The sequence below is a fragment of the Mus musculus genome, chromosome 14 (assembly GCF_000001635.26).
Source record: "Mus musculus strain C57BL/6J chromosome 14, GRCm38.p6 C57BL/6J".
Taxonomy (NCBI): Eukaryota; Metazoa; Chordata; class Mammalia; order Rodentia; family Muridae; genus Mus; species Mus musculus.
Genome location: NC_000080.6, coordinates 54,234,384 through 54,254,104, shown reverse-complemented (window position 1 = coordinate 54,254,104; position 19,721 = coordinate 54,234,384). Strand labels below are relative to the sequence as shown.

General features: G+C 45.5%; 1 protein-coding gene across 2 annotated transcripts; it reads left to right on the top strand.

Moving 5' to 3' along the window:
- The first annotated feature begins 175 nt into the window (after window positions 1-175).
- On the top strand, window positions 176-18,620 carry Dad1 (defender against cell death 1). 2 transcript variants are annotated; one of them, NM_001113358.1, is made up of 3 exons: window positions 176-473; window positions 11,237-11,406; window positions 18,392-18,620. In NM_001113358.1, the coding sequence occupies exons 1-2, from the start codon at window positions 263-265 to the stop codon at window positions 11,365-11,367; spliced, it is 342 nt and encodes a 113-aa protein (NP_001106829.1). In that variant the 5' UTR covers window positions 176-262; the 3' UTR covers window positions 11,368-11,406; window positions 18,392-18,620. The 2 variants fall into 2 exon arrangements, with proteins under 2 accessions (NP_001106829.1, NP_034145.1); NM_010015.4 differs by lacking the exon at window positions 18,392-18,620 and having other exon boundaries at window positions 11,237-14,444.
- Window positions 18,621-19,721: the final 1,101 nt, after the last annotated feature.

The following is a 19,721-nucleotide window of genomic DNA, read 5'->3' as shown; positions in this document are numbered from 1 at the left end:
AAACGCAGGGCGGAAATAAGGCTATAGTACACGTCTCCAGAGGGGGAGATAGGCCCTGCGCAGGAGCATTAATTTATTTCCGTTTGTAGTTCTCAGTCTGGGTATGCAGCCTGTGTCTGCGCATTAATTGTGACGCACCAAGGCTGGCCTTTACGCCGGAGCCAATTGGCCCGCCGGTGTGGGCGTGGCTAGGGCCCGCTAACGCGCACGCGCGAGCCACATCGTCTGTGGTCGTCCGGTATCCGAAGTCCCCGTGTTCGTCATGTCGGCGTCTGTGGTGTCCGTCATCTCCCGGTTCCTGGAGGAGTACTTGAGCTCCACTCCGCAGCGGCTGAAGTTGCTGGACGCCTATCTCCTTTATATACTGCTGACCGGGGCGCTGCAGTTCGGCTACTGTCTCCTCGTGGGCACCTTCCCCTTCAACTCTTTCCTCTCTGGCTTCATCTCTTGTGTGGGCAGCTTCATCCTAGCGGGTAATGATTCTGTATCCTGGTCATAATGTCCCACTTTGGCGCGCAGCTTCGTCCTCACGGTACCCTTTGGTAGTTTGTAGAAGGCCGTCGTCTGTGAAGTCACGCTTACTTCTTGGGATCCAGGAAGCAGGCTCAGAAATGTCACGTTTCTAATGCCTAACAGGAGTTGAAACTGAATATGTAAAGAAATAGTCTTCTGGTGTTCGTCGCAATTAATACTTCTCTAAGGAAAAATATCCTACCTTGATGAAACTTTAACACAAATTTAAAGTTGGTAGAGCTTTAAATTAAAATGCCAAGCTGAGACATTTCTATCACTTTGGCCTAATCCCTACTTCATCTAGGAGAAGACTTTGGTGATAGTATAGGAATATAAATATTAGTGACTGCTTGTGAGGAGGCAACCCAATTGATGCTGGCTTTTTAGTTGCCCCTACTTATTTCTGTGCATAATTTATGTGCTTTTTCTCTTTACCCTCAACTCAATTTTTATTCACACAATTGTGTATTAGCTCTTCTTTCTTCTACACATTTAATAACCTTACAGACTTCCAGGTTTAATGAGGATTGCCGCCATGGATTTCATCTGAAGTCTGACTTTTCTTGCCCCATGGAACTGAGAGAATACTGGGAACAGGTTTGGCTTAGGAATGTTACTACCAAATGTATCATGGTCAGTCAGCAGTGTTTTGGGGGTTTATTAGCAATTGTTTTCCTCAGTGAATTACAGCTGGTTTGGGCAGAGACAAAATATAGCATTGGACTTGTCTGGAGACTTGATTTAGTGTCTTAACATAAACCTCACGTCACATGTACACATTCACATTGCTAGGTCAGGCCCACTGGGAACAATTTTACTTTTCAGAACTTAAATAGGCCCCAGCCGACTTGTGCCCCAGTCAGAGCTAGAGCTGCAAAGTCAGCTTATTCAGTGGTCATCATAGTGTCTTTGGTTTTTGGTCCAGTTTCTGGAGGCTACACCCTAACCATCAGGATATGTTAGCACCATTAGCCAGGTCTGACAAACCTCTCTACTGTGCCCAGTACTGTTCCCGACAGAGAACAGTAAGAGGCTGAGAACCTCTTACTTATTTAGCCTCTGGTTATGGAAGTGTAGGAACAGAGTGGGGCTAACAGCTGATTTAAGTAAGGTCTCTCCTGTTGAAGCCACCCATCTTCACAAGCCTCTGAGTTAAGTCCTGACTTACCAGAACTACATAGAAAAAAAGTGATTTGCTGGAAAGTTAGGTTAGTGCGCTCACACTCTCTCTTTCATCCCATCTGTCTTTCTTTTTTTTTTTTTTTTGGTAGATGACTTTTGCTTTTTTTTTTTTCTTTTAAAGATTTATTTACTTATGTGAGTACATTGTAGCTGTCTTCAGACATAGCAGAGGAGTGCAGAAGATCTTATTACAGATGGTTGTGAGCCACCATGTGGTTGCTGGGAATTGAACTCAGGACCTCTGGAAGAGCAGTCAGTGCTCTTAACCACTGAGCCATCTCTCCAGCCCCAGCCCCAGCTTTTGCTTTTTTTTTTTTTTAATGTTCTTTTAAAAGTATTTTTGTGAGCATCTTTGTGTGCATATAATGTATTGTAAAGTGTCATTATGTGTCAGTGTGCATGTGTGTGTATATGGAGGTTAAAGAGCAGAAGTATTCATTGGCTAGACTGAACTGGCTGGTGGATAGAGAACTCTGGGGAGGGAGTGTCTTCCTGTTGTATGGTGTCTTGTCTGCCTCTCTCCAACTCTCTGCAACTCCACAGTTAAAGATGTGCCAGCAAACCAGGTCCTTATGCTTTGAGGCAGGCACTTTACCAACTGAAACACCTCTCCAGCTCCTAAGTCCTGTTTTTGTGCCTGTTGAGGCTGAAATGATCAGGTTTCAGTGGGAGGTATATATATGGCTTGTTATTGACTAGACTGCTTAGCAAAGGAACACTGTTAGTAGTGAGGTCATTATTAGGAGTGAGGGCATTATTAGTGAGGACATTATTAGTGAGGACATTATTAGGACATTATTAGTACTGAAGTCATTATTAGTAGTAAGATTGGTGTTAGTAGTGATATTTACAAATCTTTTAGGTAACAGGGAATAGGGTGAGAGAAATAAAATTGGGTTTAAGGAAAAGAAAAAGTTTCTGATAATTCATTGTTGCTGAAGAAAGTTATCATTTGCATTCTCTTCCCTTCAGTGAACTCAGGGTATTTTGTCACTGAGCTAAATTCTCAGATCCATTCATCATCCACCCACCTATCCATCCTTTCTTTTTTTTTTTTTTTTTTCCTTTTAATTTCTTTTTTTTTTTTTTTTGAGACAGGGTTTTAATGTGTATCCCTGCCTTGCTGGAACTGTAGATTGGGTTGACCTTGAACACAGAGATCAGTGTACCTCCATGTTCTGAGTGCTGGGGTTAAAGTTGTATCAGCAGCCTGGCTGCCATGTTTCTTTTGACAGTATTCATTTTACTAAGCCCAACTTCTTTTACTAGGCCAGATCATTGCCTGGTAACTTGTTTGGCCTTCGCTCACATTGTTGAGACAGGAGACCTCAGGCCTGGTGTTTTTGACTTTTCTGTGGTCTTTGGGAAGAGACTGGAAGGGGCAGCTTTGGTGAGGGAGGTTATAGGAAATTCTGGGGGAGGATTTTGAAAGACCAAGTGGCACTAATGCTGGAGCTTTGGCCTGTTTCTGTAGGAGATCATCTGAGAATTAACAGTGACAGCACAGGCAGATAGATGGCTCAGTGGGTGAGGGTCCTTGTCACCAAGCCTGAGCATCACCTGAGTTTGATCCCTGGGGCCTGGGTCGGGAGGAGAGAACCAACTCCTGCATTCTTCTCTCACCTCCACATGGACACACTCACACTAAGTAAAGCGTAAATAGCATGCACACCTGCTGTCCAACAACAGTTCTCTTTTTGGAAGTGAAGGGGCAGACTTGAAGTTGATGTTAGTTGCATGTCCTGGGGGAGGGCCCTCTTTGGATTGAGTCTCTCCATGCTTTTGGCTGGTTGTTTCTTTTGCATGTACATTTGCTCTTTAGAAATTGGTTAGGACACTGTAAATGAGTTTAGAATGCTGGCATCAAACATCTGAATCCTGAAAAGACACAATGCTGTCTTCTGTTTCCTCATGGCTGGGTGGCTTATTCAGGGTCTCAGGAAGGGACTTGAGGTGAGAGGGCACTAGGGATGGGCTTGTTCAGCAGCGGATAGTGTAGTAGGTTTTTAGAGGACCTCAGGGAAGTCATTTTCCTTTCTCAGCCATGCTCAGCAGCTGTCTTTTATCTTCCTGTTAGCTATCACTAGAGGAGGAACATCTGTCGAGTCAGAGTTAACATTCCAGTGTTGGTAGTCTTTGTAGTTTCCTTTTGTACCTAGCTGGGATCTGCTCATCTCAAGAACTGTTTAGGGAGATTAAGTGGCAATTAGTTAAGTCTGTCTTTAAAGTAAGTCTTACTAGGCAGACACGCCACCACTGAGCCTCGTCCCTAGTCTGTGAAGTCATTGTTTTAAGTTACTTTACAACTTTGGTTCGTCCGTACTCAAGCTTAGGAAACAGTTTTATGGGCCGGAGAGATGGCTTAGTTGGTTAGAGTGCTTACAGCGGTGAGTTCAGATACCTAGCACCAATGTCAGAAGCTAGGCATGGTACCTATGCCTATAACCCCAGTGCTGGAGTGGGGGTGGGAGGCGCAGGGCAGTGTCTAAGAGGATTGCTGAGTCTTGCTGCCTGCCAGCTCAGGTTCAATGAGAGACCCTGTCTCAAAGGAATAAGGATGAAAGAGAGCAGGACACCCAATGTCCTCGGCCTCTGAAAGTATGCACACACAGGCACGTGCATCTGGACACACGTGCACACACGCCACACACACATATACCACATTCATGTCTCTGTCTCTCACACACACACACGACGACATTTACAAAGTAAAGTTTTAGTACTCGCAGTTAAGAAATCACAGAGGAGTTTGCATTTGAGAGACACGGAGACTAACATGGAGTGTTTTTTGTCTCAAGGAAGCCATTGGCTTATGTGGACTGGGGTGGAGCTACTTTAGGGAGTGTCCTTTGATCTTTGGATTCCTCTCAGCTACTGTCCAGGAAATTGGGAGTTTGCCAACTTCGTGGCTGATTGTCTGGTTTCTAAATGTCCTATCCATCACTTTTTTATTCTCGGTGTCTCAGGCTGCTTCCTAGCTTTGCAGCCCGTGCGTGGTATCTCTTTTAGCTTGATCTGATTTGCACGCCTGATCATGTTACTTAACCAAATTTGTCTGTGGTTTCCAAAGTAGAGTTTGTGTTTTGTTTAGTTTGTTTGTTTTTTCAGGACACAGGCTCTTTTGGGAGCTGACCTTGTTAACACCACCTTCTTCATCATTGTCTAGTGTCAGTAAGTCATTTGCCATTCCGAGGTTCTTGTCCCTTTACTCTGCAGAGCTTGGTTCACATCTGACCCCTCTCAGTTCACGGTTGTTGACTCTTCCAGTGGACCCAGGGCTCTCTTGTCCTTGCTTGCGTGTGTATGTGGGGGATGAGGTAAGGAAGAGGAGAGGTGGGACTCTTCCAATAGCCTGTATTTCTTGTACTTGTCTGCCCTCTGGGAGGCGAGGGCAGGCGCTTTCATGCCTGCATCCTTGTGCTTGTTAAATTGTGAGCACAGCTGTCTTAATTTAAGGAAGATGGAGGACTGTTTGCCAGGTTCTGTGCTGGTGTGCTGTGGATTCAGCTGTGAGGATCACAGATGCGGCTCCTCCTTAAGAGTCTTACAGTCTGAAGGAGGATGCAGACAGGTCTCTGTGGAAGTATTGCTAGTGAGGACAGGAGCCTAATGGCTCCCTGGCCCTTTCAGTGCTCATGCAGTGTGTCCCTTGTGTGTCCACTTCCCAGAATGTGCTTCGTAACTTCTCACAGTTTTCTCCATTTCTTTGCCTGTATTCACAGTTTATCTTATATATTAGTTTTTTACTAGCAAAGTGAGAGTAGCCAGGAGTCTGTTCATCTTCTAGTGGCTCACACCTGCTCCTGTGCCTCTGCTGTTTGATTCCCTCCCATGTCAGCTCTTGCACTTACATACACAGAGGCACCAGTCTTCTCTTGGTGGCTGAACAGCTTCTGTGGTGATCCCTTCATTCAGCATTGTGGGTTTTCTCTATTGAGTCATTCTCAAGTTTTAGACTTGCTCTAATATTGTCTAATCTTACAGTTGAACCAGGCACGGTGGTGCATACTTTTAGTCTTAGCTCTTGAGTGACTGAGGCAGGAGGATATCTATGAATTTGAGGCCAGGCTGGTTTACATAGTGAGTTCCAGGCCAACCAAGACCCTGTCTCAAAAAGGAAAAAGAAAATAAGTTCCAGTCGATCCCAGGCACTGCTAGCAACCATCGCTAGCATCTTTTCCTTCTCCCTTGTTGTAGAGCTTCTTGAAGGAGTAGTTGCTGTGTCTCCCTTACCCCCACATATTTCTCAGTGCTCTTGTGCTGTGGCCTGTCCCCACCACTTCTTCAAACTATTTTCCCATGTGGCCAGATGGAGTAGTCATCTGCCTCACTTTACCTGACTGCTCAGCATTAGTATTTAGCTCAAATGGCTGGTTCTTTCTGAGTGAAACACTCGCTTCTCAGCGCTCTTGTGACTGCCTCTTCCTCGTTCCTCCTCACCTCCTGCTGGCTTTTCCTTCCCACTGTGCTGGGCACTTCATTTTGTATTTCTTTCCATAGGTGAATTTTTTTTTTTTTTTTCTCAACAGGGTTTCTCTGTGTAGCCCTGCTGTCCTGGAACTCACTCTGTAGACCAGGCTGGCTTTGAACTCAGAAATCCGCCTGCCTCTGCCTCCCGAGTGCTGGGATTAAAGGCGTGCGCCACCACTGCCTGGCACCATAGGTGAATTTAAGTTCTGTATCCTGTCCAGTTGGTTCAAAATACCAAATCCACTTGCTGACGTATTTCTCTTTGATGTCTCTTCAATCGCTCATGTTTACATATCCCAAATGGACATTCCCCTTACCCTCCTTCCCAGCCATCTGCTTTTTTACCAGCCAGTGTACAGTGTCAGCCCTGGGTAGGTTGTTCAGCCAGATATATAGGAGGTCTTTTTGATCTCATAATTTCTCTCAACTCCCACATCCATTTCACCAGCAAGCTTTGTCTTCTCTGGAATATAGGCTGTCTCTGTCTCTGTTTCTGCCTACTTTTACCACCTTAACCCTGAGCTCTTCATTTCCTAAGTCATTCATCTTTAGTCCTGCAAACCATTCTTATGTTGCAGTCTGGCCTTTTAAAGAATGTGAGTCGTTGTTGCTTGGCTAGTCGAACCCTTGACTGTTGCTTCATTGCCCTTTGGCTAAGTCTAGACTCTGTCCTGAGTCCTCAATATCAGTGACCAGATAGCTTGGAAGTGGCAAGACTGTTTTTACTATCTGTATTGCTCTGCCCCAGATCTTTATGTGCCTGGCTCTTTAGCCTTTAAATGGTCTTTAGTAGCATTTTTAAAGACACGACTACTGGATACAACAGCCTTCTAGTCTCCTTATCTTGCTACATTTTCTCCACAGTGTGTACCCCACACAGAATTTCCTTGCTGGTTTGCAGACTTGTGACTGGAGACACTTGTTTGTCTCCACGGACTATAGGTCCCTCGGGAGCCAGAGTCCTGTATCTGGTCCTGCCATCTTCCCAGCGTCTAGAGTGATGCTTGACTCATAGCAGGCGCTTGTTACAGCTTTTGCTAAACACATGAGCCTTTAAGGAGATGATGAGCAGAGGTGCTGGATGGGCAGTCAGGAGGCTGTCGGTTTCCGTCTCTGGAAGTCCTCAGGGAGACGCTGAACCCTCATTTCTGGAGCACTTTCTTTATCTGTCTGTGTCCAAGCCAGCTGAGGGATATGGCATACTTACGAGTGACACAGGATTTGGAGGGTTGGTGGTTCTCATGCTCATCAAATCCAGGACCTGGTAAGTGTCCTTCAGACAATTTCCCAGGCTCTTCTTTGGAGGCTGCTTCCAGCTCACCTGTCTCCCACCACTTCCTGGACATTGCTCTAGTTTGCTTTCTATGGCTGTGATAAACTACGACCAGTAGCAACCTGGGGAGGAAAGGGCTTATTTGACTTACATGGCATAGCCCTTTATCAAGGGAAGTAAAAGCAGGAACTGAAGTCAAGACCATGGAGGACTGCTGCTTACTGCTTGCTCAACTCGTTCCTTACACAACCAGGACCACCTGTCTAGGGGGGATAGTTGCACTGCCTACAGTGAGCTGGGTCCTTCCATATTAGTCATTAATTAGGAAAATGCAGGAGGGATGACTCAGCAGTTATGAATACTTTTATAGTTGCTTTTCTAGAGGACCCAGGTTCGAATTGAACCTGGCACCTTGAGGGGGTTTGACATGCTCTTCTGGCCTCCTATGACACCAGGTACACAAGTGATACACAGACTTACATGAAGACAAAATACCCAATAAATAAAATAAATTTTTTAAAAGGAAAAAAAAATGCCCCCAACCCCCCCAGCCTAGTCTGATAGAGGCAACCCAAAGCCCCACATGCAGTTCCCTAGCTGAGGTTCTCATTTCAGCTGACTAGTTTGTGTCAAGTTGGCAAAAAGAAAAAAAGAAAAGAATCCAACTAGCATAGGCATTTTATGCACCAGATGGGGTGTTTGAAGGGCTAGAGAATGGCTCAGCAATTCAGAGTGTTGGCTATTCTTCCAGAGGACCCAGGTTCCATCCCCAGCACCCACATGGTTTCTCACAACCATTTATGTAACTTCAGTTCCGGGGTATCCAGTGCTGTCCAGTAACCTCAATGGGCACCAGGCGCACACAGATGATGCATGTATACACATGTAGGCAAAACACTCATACACATACACTAAACAAGTTTTTAAAAATGGGGTGTTGATCTCAATGGCCTCTGAGGTCCACTGGATAGTTGTGGGGTTGACTTGTGCACTGTAACTTAATTTGAGTTGTTATAGTCATTTTAAGGTGACTAGCAGCTCATGACTGTATCCACTGGCACAAAGCTTTTCTCTTGTCCCCTCATAGTTACTCCAGACACTACCTCATTTTCTATCCCAGTGCTGTTAACAGTTCTGTATCTATTTCTCTAGAGTTTTTGCTAGCTGACAAGTAAGTGATAGACTAGATGTAAAGTAAATATGAACATAGTAATTATATATAAAAGTTACAGTTTTAGAAAGAGCAGTTTGGGGCCCACGGCAGAGCAGCTGCAGAAGCAGGCAGACCTGAGTTAAGGTCCCAGCACTCCAGGTCTGTCACCCAGGGTGGAGGAAGGGGAAGGCAGGCAGACCTTGAACCTCATTGGCTAGCCAGACCAGGGAGTCTAAGCTTCAAGTAGAATGTCTGTGAGAATCCATGAGTTCATAAGAACTCCCTTCTCAAAAATAAGGTAGGTGGACTGGAAAGATGGCTCAGTGGTTAAGATCACTTCCTGCTTTCAGAGGATCTGAGTTTGATTCCCAGAATCCACATCCAACCTCCAGGAATGCCCTCATCAGCCTTTTAGGAGCACCTGTATACACAAGTCATATAGACATGGCACACAGTGAAGTGCGCGTGCGCGCACATACATGCACACACAGATACACAGAGACATACACACAGATACACACACACACACAGATACACACACACACGCATGATAAAAATGAATCTGAAAAAAATTAGGTGGGATGTGAATGAGGAAGATTCCTGAATTTAACCTCTGACCTCCACACACATGTATGTGTGCACCTACCCTTATGTTCAGCACATATGAACATGTACATATACATACACAAAATACAGACATTTACACGCAATACTACAGACACATACAAAAAGAGAGCTGACATGAGTTAGTGATTTTGACTATTTTTTTCACTCAGTGAAAGTGGATAGCTTTCTTGTTAGTGTATAGAGAATTTCCCTTAGTCTGAATAATTGCATAGGATTTCATTGCAGGTGTGTAGTATGATTTAATTATTCCCCTTGGTGACATTTGGAGCATTTCTTTTTGTTTTCTTTCAATTTTGCAAACCTACTGTGTTTTGTAAGACACATTCATTGTTAAAAGGTAAAAACATTTTAAATACTAAGTGGTATTGCCAGTGGCTTTCCCCCAGAGGTGGACTAGCCTGGCCTTTTACAGCAAGGCTTTAAGTGGTTTTCTTACTCCAGCCAGTGCCCTTCATAAAGGTCAGTGCACTTCCGCAGTGTGTCTGTGCTTAGGTTGATGGGAACTGTTGCCATGGTGATGAACTCTGGAGGACTAATCTGATCATTCTGTCTTCTCAGTGGATTCTTTGTTAATGTTGGAGTGGATGCTAGCCTGAAGCAGGTGCAATAATTTATTGAAGCCATAAAAGGTGTTTGAGCAGAGAATGCCCCTGGAGCTGCTTTTCATGTCTGGGTGACTGGCTGCCGCCTCGTTAGAGACTTCAGGGATACAGAAACGTGGGAGTAGAGATCACTGTCAAGAGTCTTGTGTGTTGGATCTTCTGTTGTCTTTTGTGACAAATAAAGCCACTAGAACTTTACCAAAGACAGTGTATCTACAGCAGGAGGCCCTTGTGGACCTTCAGCTGTACTCCTGATCTCTGCCGTGTATCTTCTGGTAGAAGATGATTAAGATGCTATAGGGTCATCATTCATCCCAGTCTTCGTTACTGCTGCATCTGTAGCCCGTGTAGGCATAATTAGACACCTTGAAGTCAACCAGCTTAAGAGTGCTTAGGCAGTTAGGAGGTGTGAGTAAGCTTACAGCTTTAGCACCTCTGATGTGTTGTTTTCCCCCTTTATTGTTCCTTTAATAACGGAAAGTTAAGATTGTAAAGGTATATAATTTTATGAGTTTTAGTTTTCTATTTACTTTTTTCAGTTTTTAGTTATTGGATGTGTGTGTGCTGTCAGGCTTGTCGGCAAATGTCCTCCCCAGAAAGCTACCTCACAATCTTAGTGTGATATTTTTTGAGACAGTGTCTGATGTAGCTCAGGTTCCCCTTGGACTTGCTGTGGACTTGGAGATGACCTTGAATGATTCGCCCTTACACCTGCTCCTGCAGTGCCAGGCTGCAGCGGTGCAGCACCATACCTAGTTTGGGGTGAGGTTTTAGACACTCCGGTCTAACTATGATGACTTGGATCAGGACAGAACGTTATCACTACTGTACAGGTTTCTTGCATTTTAAGCCATGATTCTGTCCTGAGAGATGAAAGTCACTATCTGTCTTATGCTACTGTAGATTTACTCAGCCTATTTTGTTTATTTGTTTTTGTTGTCTTGACTTTTTGAGAGAGTGTCTTAACTCTGTAGTCCAGACTGGTCTCCGAACTTGTGGCTGTCCTCCTTCAGACTCTCACGTTCTGGGATCACAGGTGTGGACCACCAGGTCTGGCTGGTTTGCCTGGTGTTAAGGCTCCTTATGTATGAATCATCTAGTGTGCACTCTTCATGTTTGAGTTGTGCTGCATAGCGTGGTGAATTCCATCTAACTTGGATGTAGCAGAAGTTCCTTTTCATTGCCGTTTAGTTTTTTCTTGTCTACATGTGGTATGTAGTCTCCCTGTACTGTTAATAGACATTAACTTCTAGACGGTGTACAGACATCACAGGGGTCACTCCTGTGCGTGCCTCTTGGCTGTGCTGCTTTCATTTTATTAGAGACTTTCCATCACGGGATATATTTGTGTATTGATTAGCAATCATTTGTTTTATATTTCTGAATAATGACTTTTGTGTTTTGTTTCTTACCCAGTTTGCCTGAGAATACAGATCAACCCCCAGAACAAGGCGGACTTCCAAGGCATCTCTCCGGAGCGAGCCTTTGCTGACTTCCTCTTTGCCAGCACGATCCTGCACCTTGTCGTCATGAACTTCGTTGGCTGAACTCCGTCTCCTTACCGTGGAGTTGGAGGTTGGCGGAGCGTAAGTGGCCATCCCAGCCTTGTGCTGCTGTGCTGATTCCAGCAGGTGGATTAGATGGGCTGGTTCTGGTCCTGGTCGGCCGAGTTCCCATGGTACAGTAGGGTGTTTGCAGGCTTGCCCAGCTTCAGCGGGCAGCAGTTTCATCGCGCTCGTCAGCCTGTGGGTTACAGGTGTGCTCCCAAAGGCTTTTGAAGAAAGATAAACTGCAAGTTTTGCTTTTAGATTTGTTCTTGAGTTTTTTCCCAATTCTGATTGCCATTGATGTTAAATATTAATTATGGCCATTGTTGCCTGGTAGGTACTCAGAGTAGTGTGAATGTATGACAGCTGCTTCTTAGGAATGTGTGCCCTGAACTCAAATGGTAAAGTTGGATTAACTTATGAGAAGACTTAGGACCAGATGGGTAACATTCGGTTTGTTTGCTTCATCCCTTGTTAAGCACGAAGCCATCTTGCCCCCCCCAAACAAACTTTACAGAATTTTAATAGGGAAATGCAGGTAGGCCTAGATCTCTTTTGTAGAGCTGAAAATTCTCTCTGCCCTCCCTTCATAGGTTGTGTGCCCTCCTCTCCACTCTCCCGTCTTGTCTCAGTTACTTCATTAATGCTGTGACAAGACACCATGGCAGAGGCAGCTTGTGGAAGAAAGTGTGTAATTTGGTATTGATTGCTGCAAAGAGTTAGAGTCTATGGCTGTCAGGGTGGGGAGCATGGCAGCAGGCAGGCTTGGTGTTAGGGCAGTAGCTGGCAGCTTACATCTTGAGCCACAAGCTTGAAACAAAGCTAACTGAGAGTGGCATGGGCTTTTGAACCTGAAAGCCTACTCACAGTGACATACCTCCTCCAACAAGGACACACCTCCTAATCCTTCCCAAACAGTTCCACCTACTGGGTGGAAGCATTCAAACATAGGAACCTGTGGCCATTCTCATTCAGCCCTCTACATCCCAGAAGCAGAGTCTTAAAGCAGTGAAACGGACATGATTTTTCCCAACACATATTTTTCCTTGATGAGAGAAAATGAGCCGGGAACAATGCAGTTGCTTCCCAGATGCACAGGCGCACGATGTAGAGTATCCTCTGCCGCTTGATGTTTGGCCCTATGCTCATGCAACTCAGGGACGAATGCCTGTGCTTTTCCTTTCCTTTGCACAATAAGATTTCGTACTATTGCTTCCAGGTGGCAAGAGAAGAGAATCTTAGGAAATAATAACCTTTTGGGAGAAAATGTCCCAGGTCCACCCTCTTTACATCACTACATGGAAACCTGTGTGTTGGTACTGAGAGCCTCAGAAACCTCACACGAGAACCAGGGATGCATGGTGTGTGCAGAATCGCCCAGTCCCAGATCGCAGTGCCCGTCCTTTGTTGAAAGTAGTAGGCTCCTAGAAAAGGTGGGGAAACGCTCTTGTCTGGGGATCGCCCTGCACATTTTCCAGAGACCTTTGACCCGATACACGCTAGCTACCCTGTGGTCCCACACATCTGTCTGTCCCATCTGTGTGGTTTTCATTCAGCTGTGTGCTCTAATGGTCACACTAACTCAGAAGGTAGGATGAAAAGGAAAACAAAAACAAGACCACTCAGTGCGCTTATAAAACACTCATTCCTAAGACACTGGCGGTGTTGATGCCCTTATTCTGTGAAATGAATTACGGGGCTATAGGGCAGCACAGTTGGGGCTAGATTCTCATGTTGCTGCCTAACAGTCTCCTTATTTTCCAGTTGACAGATGGGCATTTTAAAAAATTTAATGAATTTGAAGGTGGTATTTAAAACCAGGAAGAAAAGGCATATCAAAAGAAAATGGCATTGCGCTGTAAAAGTCAGTGTGACTTAGGGGGGCCAGTGAAGGGCAGTTGCTTCAAGTGGCGCTCACTGCATGTCCTACAAGTGCTTGTGAGTATCATTTGACTTTCAAATGGCCTCAAGCAGGCGAGCCTGCCATTCCCATTTGCAGACTGGGCACTGAGAGACCCAGAGAGCACAAGGAGAAATCTTTCATTTGTTTTTGCTTTGAAACAGACTCTCATGTAGGACAAGGTCGCTTCAAATCAGTTATGTACTGAAGGATGGCCTTGTGTTCTTGACCCTCCAACCCTTGCCACGTGCTGGGATTGCAAGTATAGGTCCTCAGTTCCTGGGCCCAATTTTAGATCCTTTTTCTAATTTAAAAAATTTTAATTTTAATTTGCATATATGTATATGTCTTGTGGGTTTATGTATGTTAGTGCAGGTTCCCATGGCGACCAGAAGTGATGGGTCTCCTGGAGCTAGTTATAGGCAGTTAGGAACTGCTCATTGTCGTGTTGGGTACCAAACTTGGGTCTTTTGAAAGACCAGTTTATAATCTTAACTGCTGAGTCATCTCTCCAGCTCCAGTTTCAAGATTGTTGGCTTGTTTGTTTGTTTTTCTAGACAGGGTTTCTCTGTGTAGTTCTGGCTGTCCTAGAACTTGCTTTATACCAGCCTAGCCTCCGACTCAGAGATCCTCCTGTGTCTGGGATTAAAGATGTGTGCCATAGTCTGCCCGGTTTCAGGGTTTTTAAAAGAAAGGATGAAAAGGGAGATGGCGCACCATTGGGTTGCATTTGGGGAGTTCACATACCTGGCGATATGGGCCATGGGACTGGGGAAAGTGACGTGGGCACCAAGAATAACACAACGTTAGTGTGCTTGCCTTCCTAGATGGAGGTTGTTGCCAGAAGCCTGGGCTGAAATTTTGTTAGTTCTGCTTTTTTAATATTATGGGGAGAGTCTCTTACTATCTTTAAAATTTCGTAGCATTTAATCCTAGCTAGTGCTAGAAGGCTACCTTTAATCCTAGCTAGTGCTGGAAGGCTACCTTTGAGCTGACAGTACTGTTTATTACTAGGCAATTCTCTTTCTTTCTTTCTTTTTTTAATTTATCATAATTTAGTAATCTAGAGAATTACCTTGGGAAGGGACTCAAACTGTGTTCCTTTTTTCCATCTCCATCTTTATTTTTAATTAATTAAGAGACAGGGTCTCCTTATCCCAGGCTTGCCTGGAACTTGAAAAAAAAATTGTTGTTTAAAATTTATTAGATTTTATTGAGGGGGGAGGAGCTGGTGTGTGTGTGTGTGTGTGCCTAGAACACATGTGGTGAACAGGACTGACTACCTCTGAAAGCTCTCTCCACCGTGTGGGTCCTAGGGATCACACTGGGGCATCAGCATCCAGGGAAGTGCCCATCCTCCCTGAGCCAGCCCACTTGCCCTGGACTTTAAAGAAAAAAAGTTTTAATTTATTCTTTAACAATTTCACACGTTTGTAGTGTATTTTGGTAGTACCGCCCCTACCTAGTACCCCACCACATGCTCTTTTCAAATTATTTTATAACCTACCGAGTCCATTTAGGGCTTCCTGCATGCATATGGGCATGGGGCCATCTCTTCAGTCTAGATGGTACCCTCTGCACTCTGCCGCCATCTAGTGGATGCACCTTTCCTATGCTGGGAGTGGATCACAAAGCATAGGAATTGTATTTTGGTGGAACAACTAAAGCTAGTTCCTTTCCCGTCATGGGAGGGCAGCAAAGGCCCAGGTAAGTGTAAATGCCGACCAGGGGTTTCTTTCCATCCTGGCTAGGAGATGGCAGTGCTGAGCTAGGGATCCTTAGCAGGACCCAGGCTTGTCTTCCTCACCTGTGCTGATAAATGCAGGATTCACAGGGTTCCCTTTGTCAGTGTCTGGACTTGGCTTTCATTCATTCTAGACCCTTTATTGCCTCCAGCTCGGAGTGCCCCCTGGCAATACTGTTCAGTGTTTAGTTGATGAGCGAGTGGGTCCCCTAACTGTATCTCGGTGCCTCAGCCCTCAGGGGGCTGGAAAGTCAGGTAACTTCTTTATGATTGGTCTCAATAGTTCCTAAAAAGCATTAATTGATTCTTTTAATTTGTGGCTGAATTATTCTGGTTGGTCTTTTGAAGGCAGAGAGCTAGACAGATGTAGTTAGATTTATTCGTGTGTGTGTGTGTGTGTGTGTGTGTGTGTGTGTGTGTGTGTGGTGGGGGTGTGTGTCTGTGGATATGGGCAGCATGGCAGATGATCCAAGGACAATGTTCGGGGGTTGCTCTCTCCTTCCACCATGTGGGTCCTGGGGATGGAGCGCAGGTTGTCAGGAGTAGCAGGAGTACCCACTGATCCAGCTCTTTTTTTTTTTTTTTTTTTTGAGATAGTCTTGTTCTGTGGCCCGGGTTCTTCTTGAACTCACGATCCTCTCCTTTGCCTCCTGAGAGCCAGGATATAGTTTACTGGGGGATCCGTGAAGAATTCGGTTCCTGTCCTGACCTAGCTGTTTACCTCCGGCTCTGGTGACTCCAGCCCTAAGTCATTGTTACCCACTGGGCTGCACAGGCGCCTGGTCCCTGGGCTCTCAGGCCCACAGTGCACACCTCTTGAACCCTGCATTGTCACATTGCTTTAAAGTTGTTAAATCCTGTTCCTGCTCCACCCCCCCCCCACCCCCCGCCCCCAGGTTCCTGAAGGTAGGGACCTTAAGGCCGATCCCAGGCCTCAGTTTCCCTGCCTGTACAGTGAGGAGCTTGGCCTTCATTGTAATCTCTTACAGCTGTTAACTTTCACTAATACAGTTATGATGGGCACTGTGCTGTGGACTCCATTTTGGTTCGAGTTCTCTCTCTCTCTCTCTCTCTCTCTCTCCCCCCCTCCCTTCCTCCCTCCCTCCCTTTCCCCCCTCCAGTTGTTACTTTTTATTCATATTCTCATGGGTGACTGAAGGGAGAACATTAAAGTTCAAAATAAAATGTCCAGTGTTACAGAACCGTCCATCTATAAGATGCTTCGTCAGCACCACATCTTTAGGATTCCTGTGTCTTCCACATGCACCTTATATCAGTGCATATAATTCCCCTGTCTGCCCTGTGCGCGGGGAGACAGATAGCTGTGTATGTGCCTGCTTTGAACCTGAAGGAACTTGGCCTCCGCAAAATTTCAGTTGGCTTTAGTCCTTGGTACTAAGTGACTGAGTGGGCACTTAATAATGAATGTTTGGATCCTAAGCTCTGATGTTCATTGCTCTCTATTTTCAAGGACTTTTGAGTAATGATTTTATATATATATATATGTGTATATGAATGATTATATATGTATGTTTATGTGTACACACATACTTAGAGGATTGTGTTTGTTAAAATATTAAACTTGCTTAAATGGGAAAGGTTACGAGTGGTTTATAAGAAGGGATAAAGACAGATAACCCAGGTGTTTCTGCAAAGGCGGCATCATTACCGTGGTACAGGAGAGTTGTAGGAGCATGCAGCTTGGGAGAGCTGAGGTGACCTCACACAGCACCTGGGTCCTCTGAGTGTGTGTGCGCCCCACCCACAACAGTGGTCATTGGTCACATGATTAATGTTGCTTGGTGGACTTCTGAAAAGGGACTCACCAACCAAGGAACTAAGTTTTAATTTCCTTAATTTATTTATATTTTATTTTTATCATACAGACTCTTCTGAATCCTTAGCTAGCCTTGAACTCAATCCATAGTTAAGTTCTGACCCTCCTGCCTCCCCAAGGCCTGGGACTGCGGACGTGAGCCAGCATGCCTGACACTGTGGGCTCTGGGTGTTGTGATGCTACAGCACCCTGCCACCTGTCCCCGCAGCCCTGCCTGCCCGTGATTTAAGGCGGTTTTAACCAGAGTTAAATACATGTGTGTAGCTGCTGGGTACTGTGTTGGACAGAATAGCTGTGGATAAAATTCCCAAGCTACCAAGTTGTAGATTTATCATTTCTAAAGGAGAGGATTGGCTTAGTTGCTTTCTGGAGTGTCCTTCATTTTAGAAGTTATGATCTGTGCCTTGTAATATTAGAGTGATTCAACAGTGCTCTGCTCTCGGGAGTTGAGCACAGTTGTCTCTGATTTATATCACCCTAGTTCCAGCTCTGATTGGGTGGTCAGGATCCAGGGAAGGGCAGCATTTGATCGTATCTGTCCAATAATAATGACAGTCTAGAGAAGGTTCTGGGAAAGAGCCCACAGTCCCAGGAGCTGTTGTTATTTTCATCTATAGAATGAAATATAGAAAATGTCATTTTCATTATTTCTTGTATTTTTCCTTGCTTTCTATTAGGGTGATTAGAATAGGTGGGTCAGATGGTACTGTTTCTTCCTGGGGGACAGACTGGGGACCCCCTCACCTCTCTCAGTAGGTGTCTTCCATTCTGCGTGTTTCAGTGACATCAGGGAGGAGATTTTGAGGCAGTTTTTGATAGCAGCCTTTATTCTGCTTGTAGATATAAAAGCATTCTTGTGAGTTGCTCACTGGTCCATTGTGCCAGCATTTCAGAAACCCCAAGGCCTCTGTTTGAGCACTTGCCAAGTTTGTCCTCACTGGAGAAGACAAAACAGGGTTTTCTGGAAACTACCACCAAAGACCCGTTCTTTCCTGAGCTTTTCCTTTCTGGTGGACTGGCCTTGGTGTGTAAGGGTCACATGTTTTAGTATCAGAATCCACCCTGCTCTTAGCAGCAACCTGGCCCCACTGCAGGCATTGCTCACCTTACCCAAAGTAACTTATGAGAAGTGAGAACTAAATTACCTCTTCACAGACCTGACTCTTTCTGAGGTTTCTGAGAAGTTTTATCCACGCTCTTTAGTCTGTCCTCAAACTGGACATTAGTGCTTTGAGGAATGTGAGGGCCAGGAAGGTGAGTGGCTGGTGGAGAGTTAGGATTGGTAAGTCAAGAGCTGGCTGCCAGTCTCCAGCACCTCAACGGCCTTTTTTTCCTTTTCTTTTTGTGAGCTTGGAATTTCTGTGTGAGCATAGTCCTTCTAGAGGCTACTCTCATACAACGCTTGTGAAACATTGGCCATGTTCTGGTTATTGTAGCCTGGGATGTAACACTGAGATGCACTTAGGAGTGCGGCAGCTGTCATGTGGGTTGAGAGTTTAGATGGAAGGATTTGGGACATGACACACCTTTGTGCTTCTTTCAGGCTCACTCTTTGACGTCCCCTGGATCAGCATTCTTGAGCTGGCAGCTTGTTGCACATGGCTTCTTCAGATTCGTGCTTGACTACGAGTCTCACTGGTTGTGAGGTGGCACGTCCAGAGAACTCCCTTCGCTCTATCGGACCAACTCCACAGTGTACGGCTGTTAACACAGAATCTGCCTCCCCTCACTGTAGCCCTTACTTTCCATATTAAAAACATTTCAGCCTCCAAGTGCCATTCGTTCCTTCATGTTTGTGTGTCCGTTTCCCTCCGCTCAGTGCGCTCTCATGACTTGCTCCCAGCTGTGACTCTTCACCTGTGACCCTTCACCTTTGTTTTCATTAAGTAGTTGTCATTGCTGACAACCTGGAAAATGGCAGTCCTTTGTCCTTTGCTCGGTCAGGCAATCCTTTATTAATCCTTCATTGTCTGGAACGGCACCAGTGAACACTTGTCAGAAACTGACCTGTGTGTTCTTCCTGTTATGTCCGTTTCCATAAGCTTCTGGGAGAGTGAAATACATGTGTGTCTCTTGGGCAGTATAGAACAAGTGCAAAGTGTGTGTGTGTGTGCGTGTGTGTGCGTGTGTGTGTGTGTGTGTGTGGTGAGAGAGAGGTGTGACTGTGACTGCAGGCAGGTGTGTCTGTGTATTGCATTCTGTGTGACTCTGTGTGTACGAGAGGTTGTCTGTGCTGCCTGTGGCATGTGACTGGCGTGTGTGCGCGTGCACGGGTGTTGATTTCTCTCACATTGTTTCCCAAAGCTCCCTCACAAGCCTTGGTCTCACGTCACAGTTGTCTTCAGAGGGTCCAGTTCTCCTGAAGTAGGTCAGGAAATGAAGCTCAGATTTGTGCTTAAGACCATAGGTCTTCACAGGAGATCACTTTAAAGACAAAGCCGGAGTAGAGTAGCGTCTGCTGGCTGAAGTCTAGGCATCCTGTATCCAGTGAGCTCTGTGTCTCTCAGGAGCAGTAAGTTTGCCATATATGGGGAACAGCCCTGTCGTGTTCCCCTGAAGCTGATTACCAAATGACCCGTGCTCCAGAAGCCCTCCCATAGGACTGCACGCTGCCATAGGCTGAGGAACTCACGCTTCTGTTGCCCGGGTCACACTGGATCAAATCAGTCTCGGGTGTAGCTGACTACCCCTATCCTGGATGATTGAGGCTTGCCATTCAGTGGGTAGTCGGCCATTAGTGGTACTGGCCACTGTTGGAGCTGTTGGAAAAGGAGACTCCCAGGCCTTACCCCCAAGCGACAGAAGCAAAGCTTTGCATTTTAACACGGTGCCAGGTGGTGGTGTGCACCCGGAAGTCTGAGATGCCCGCATTT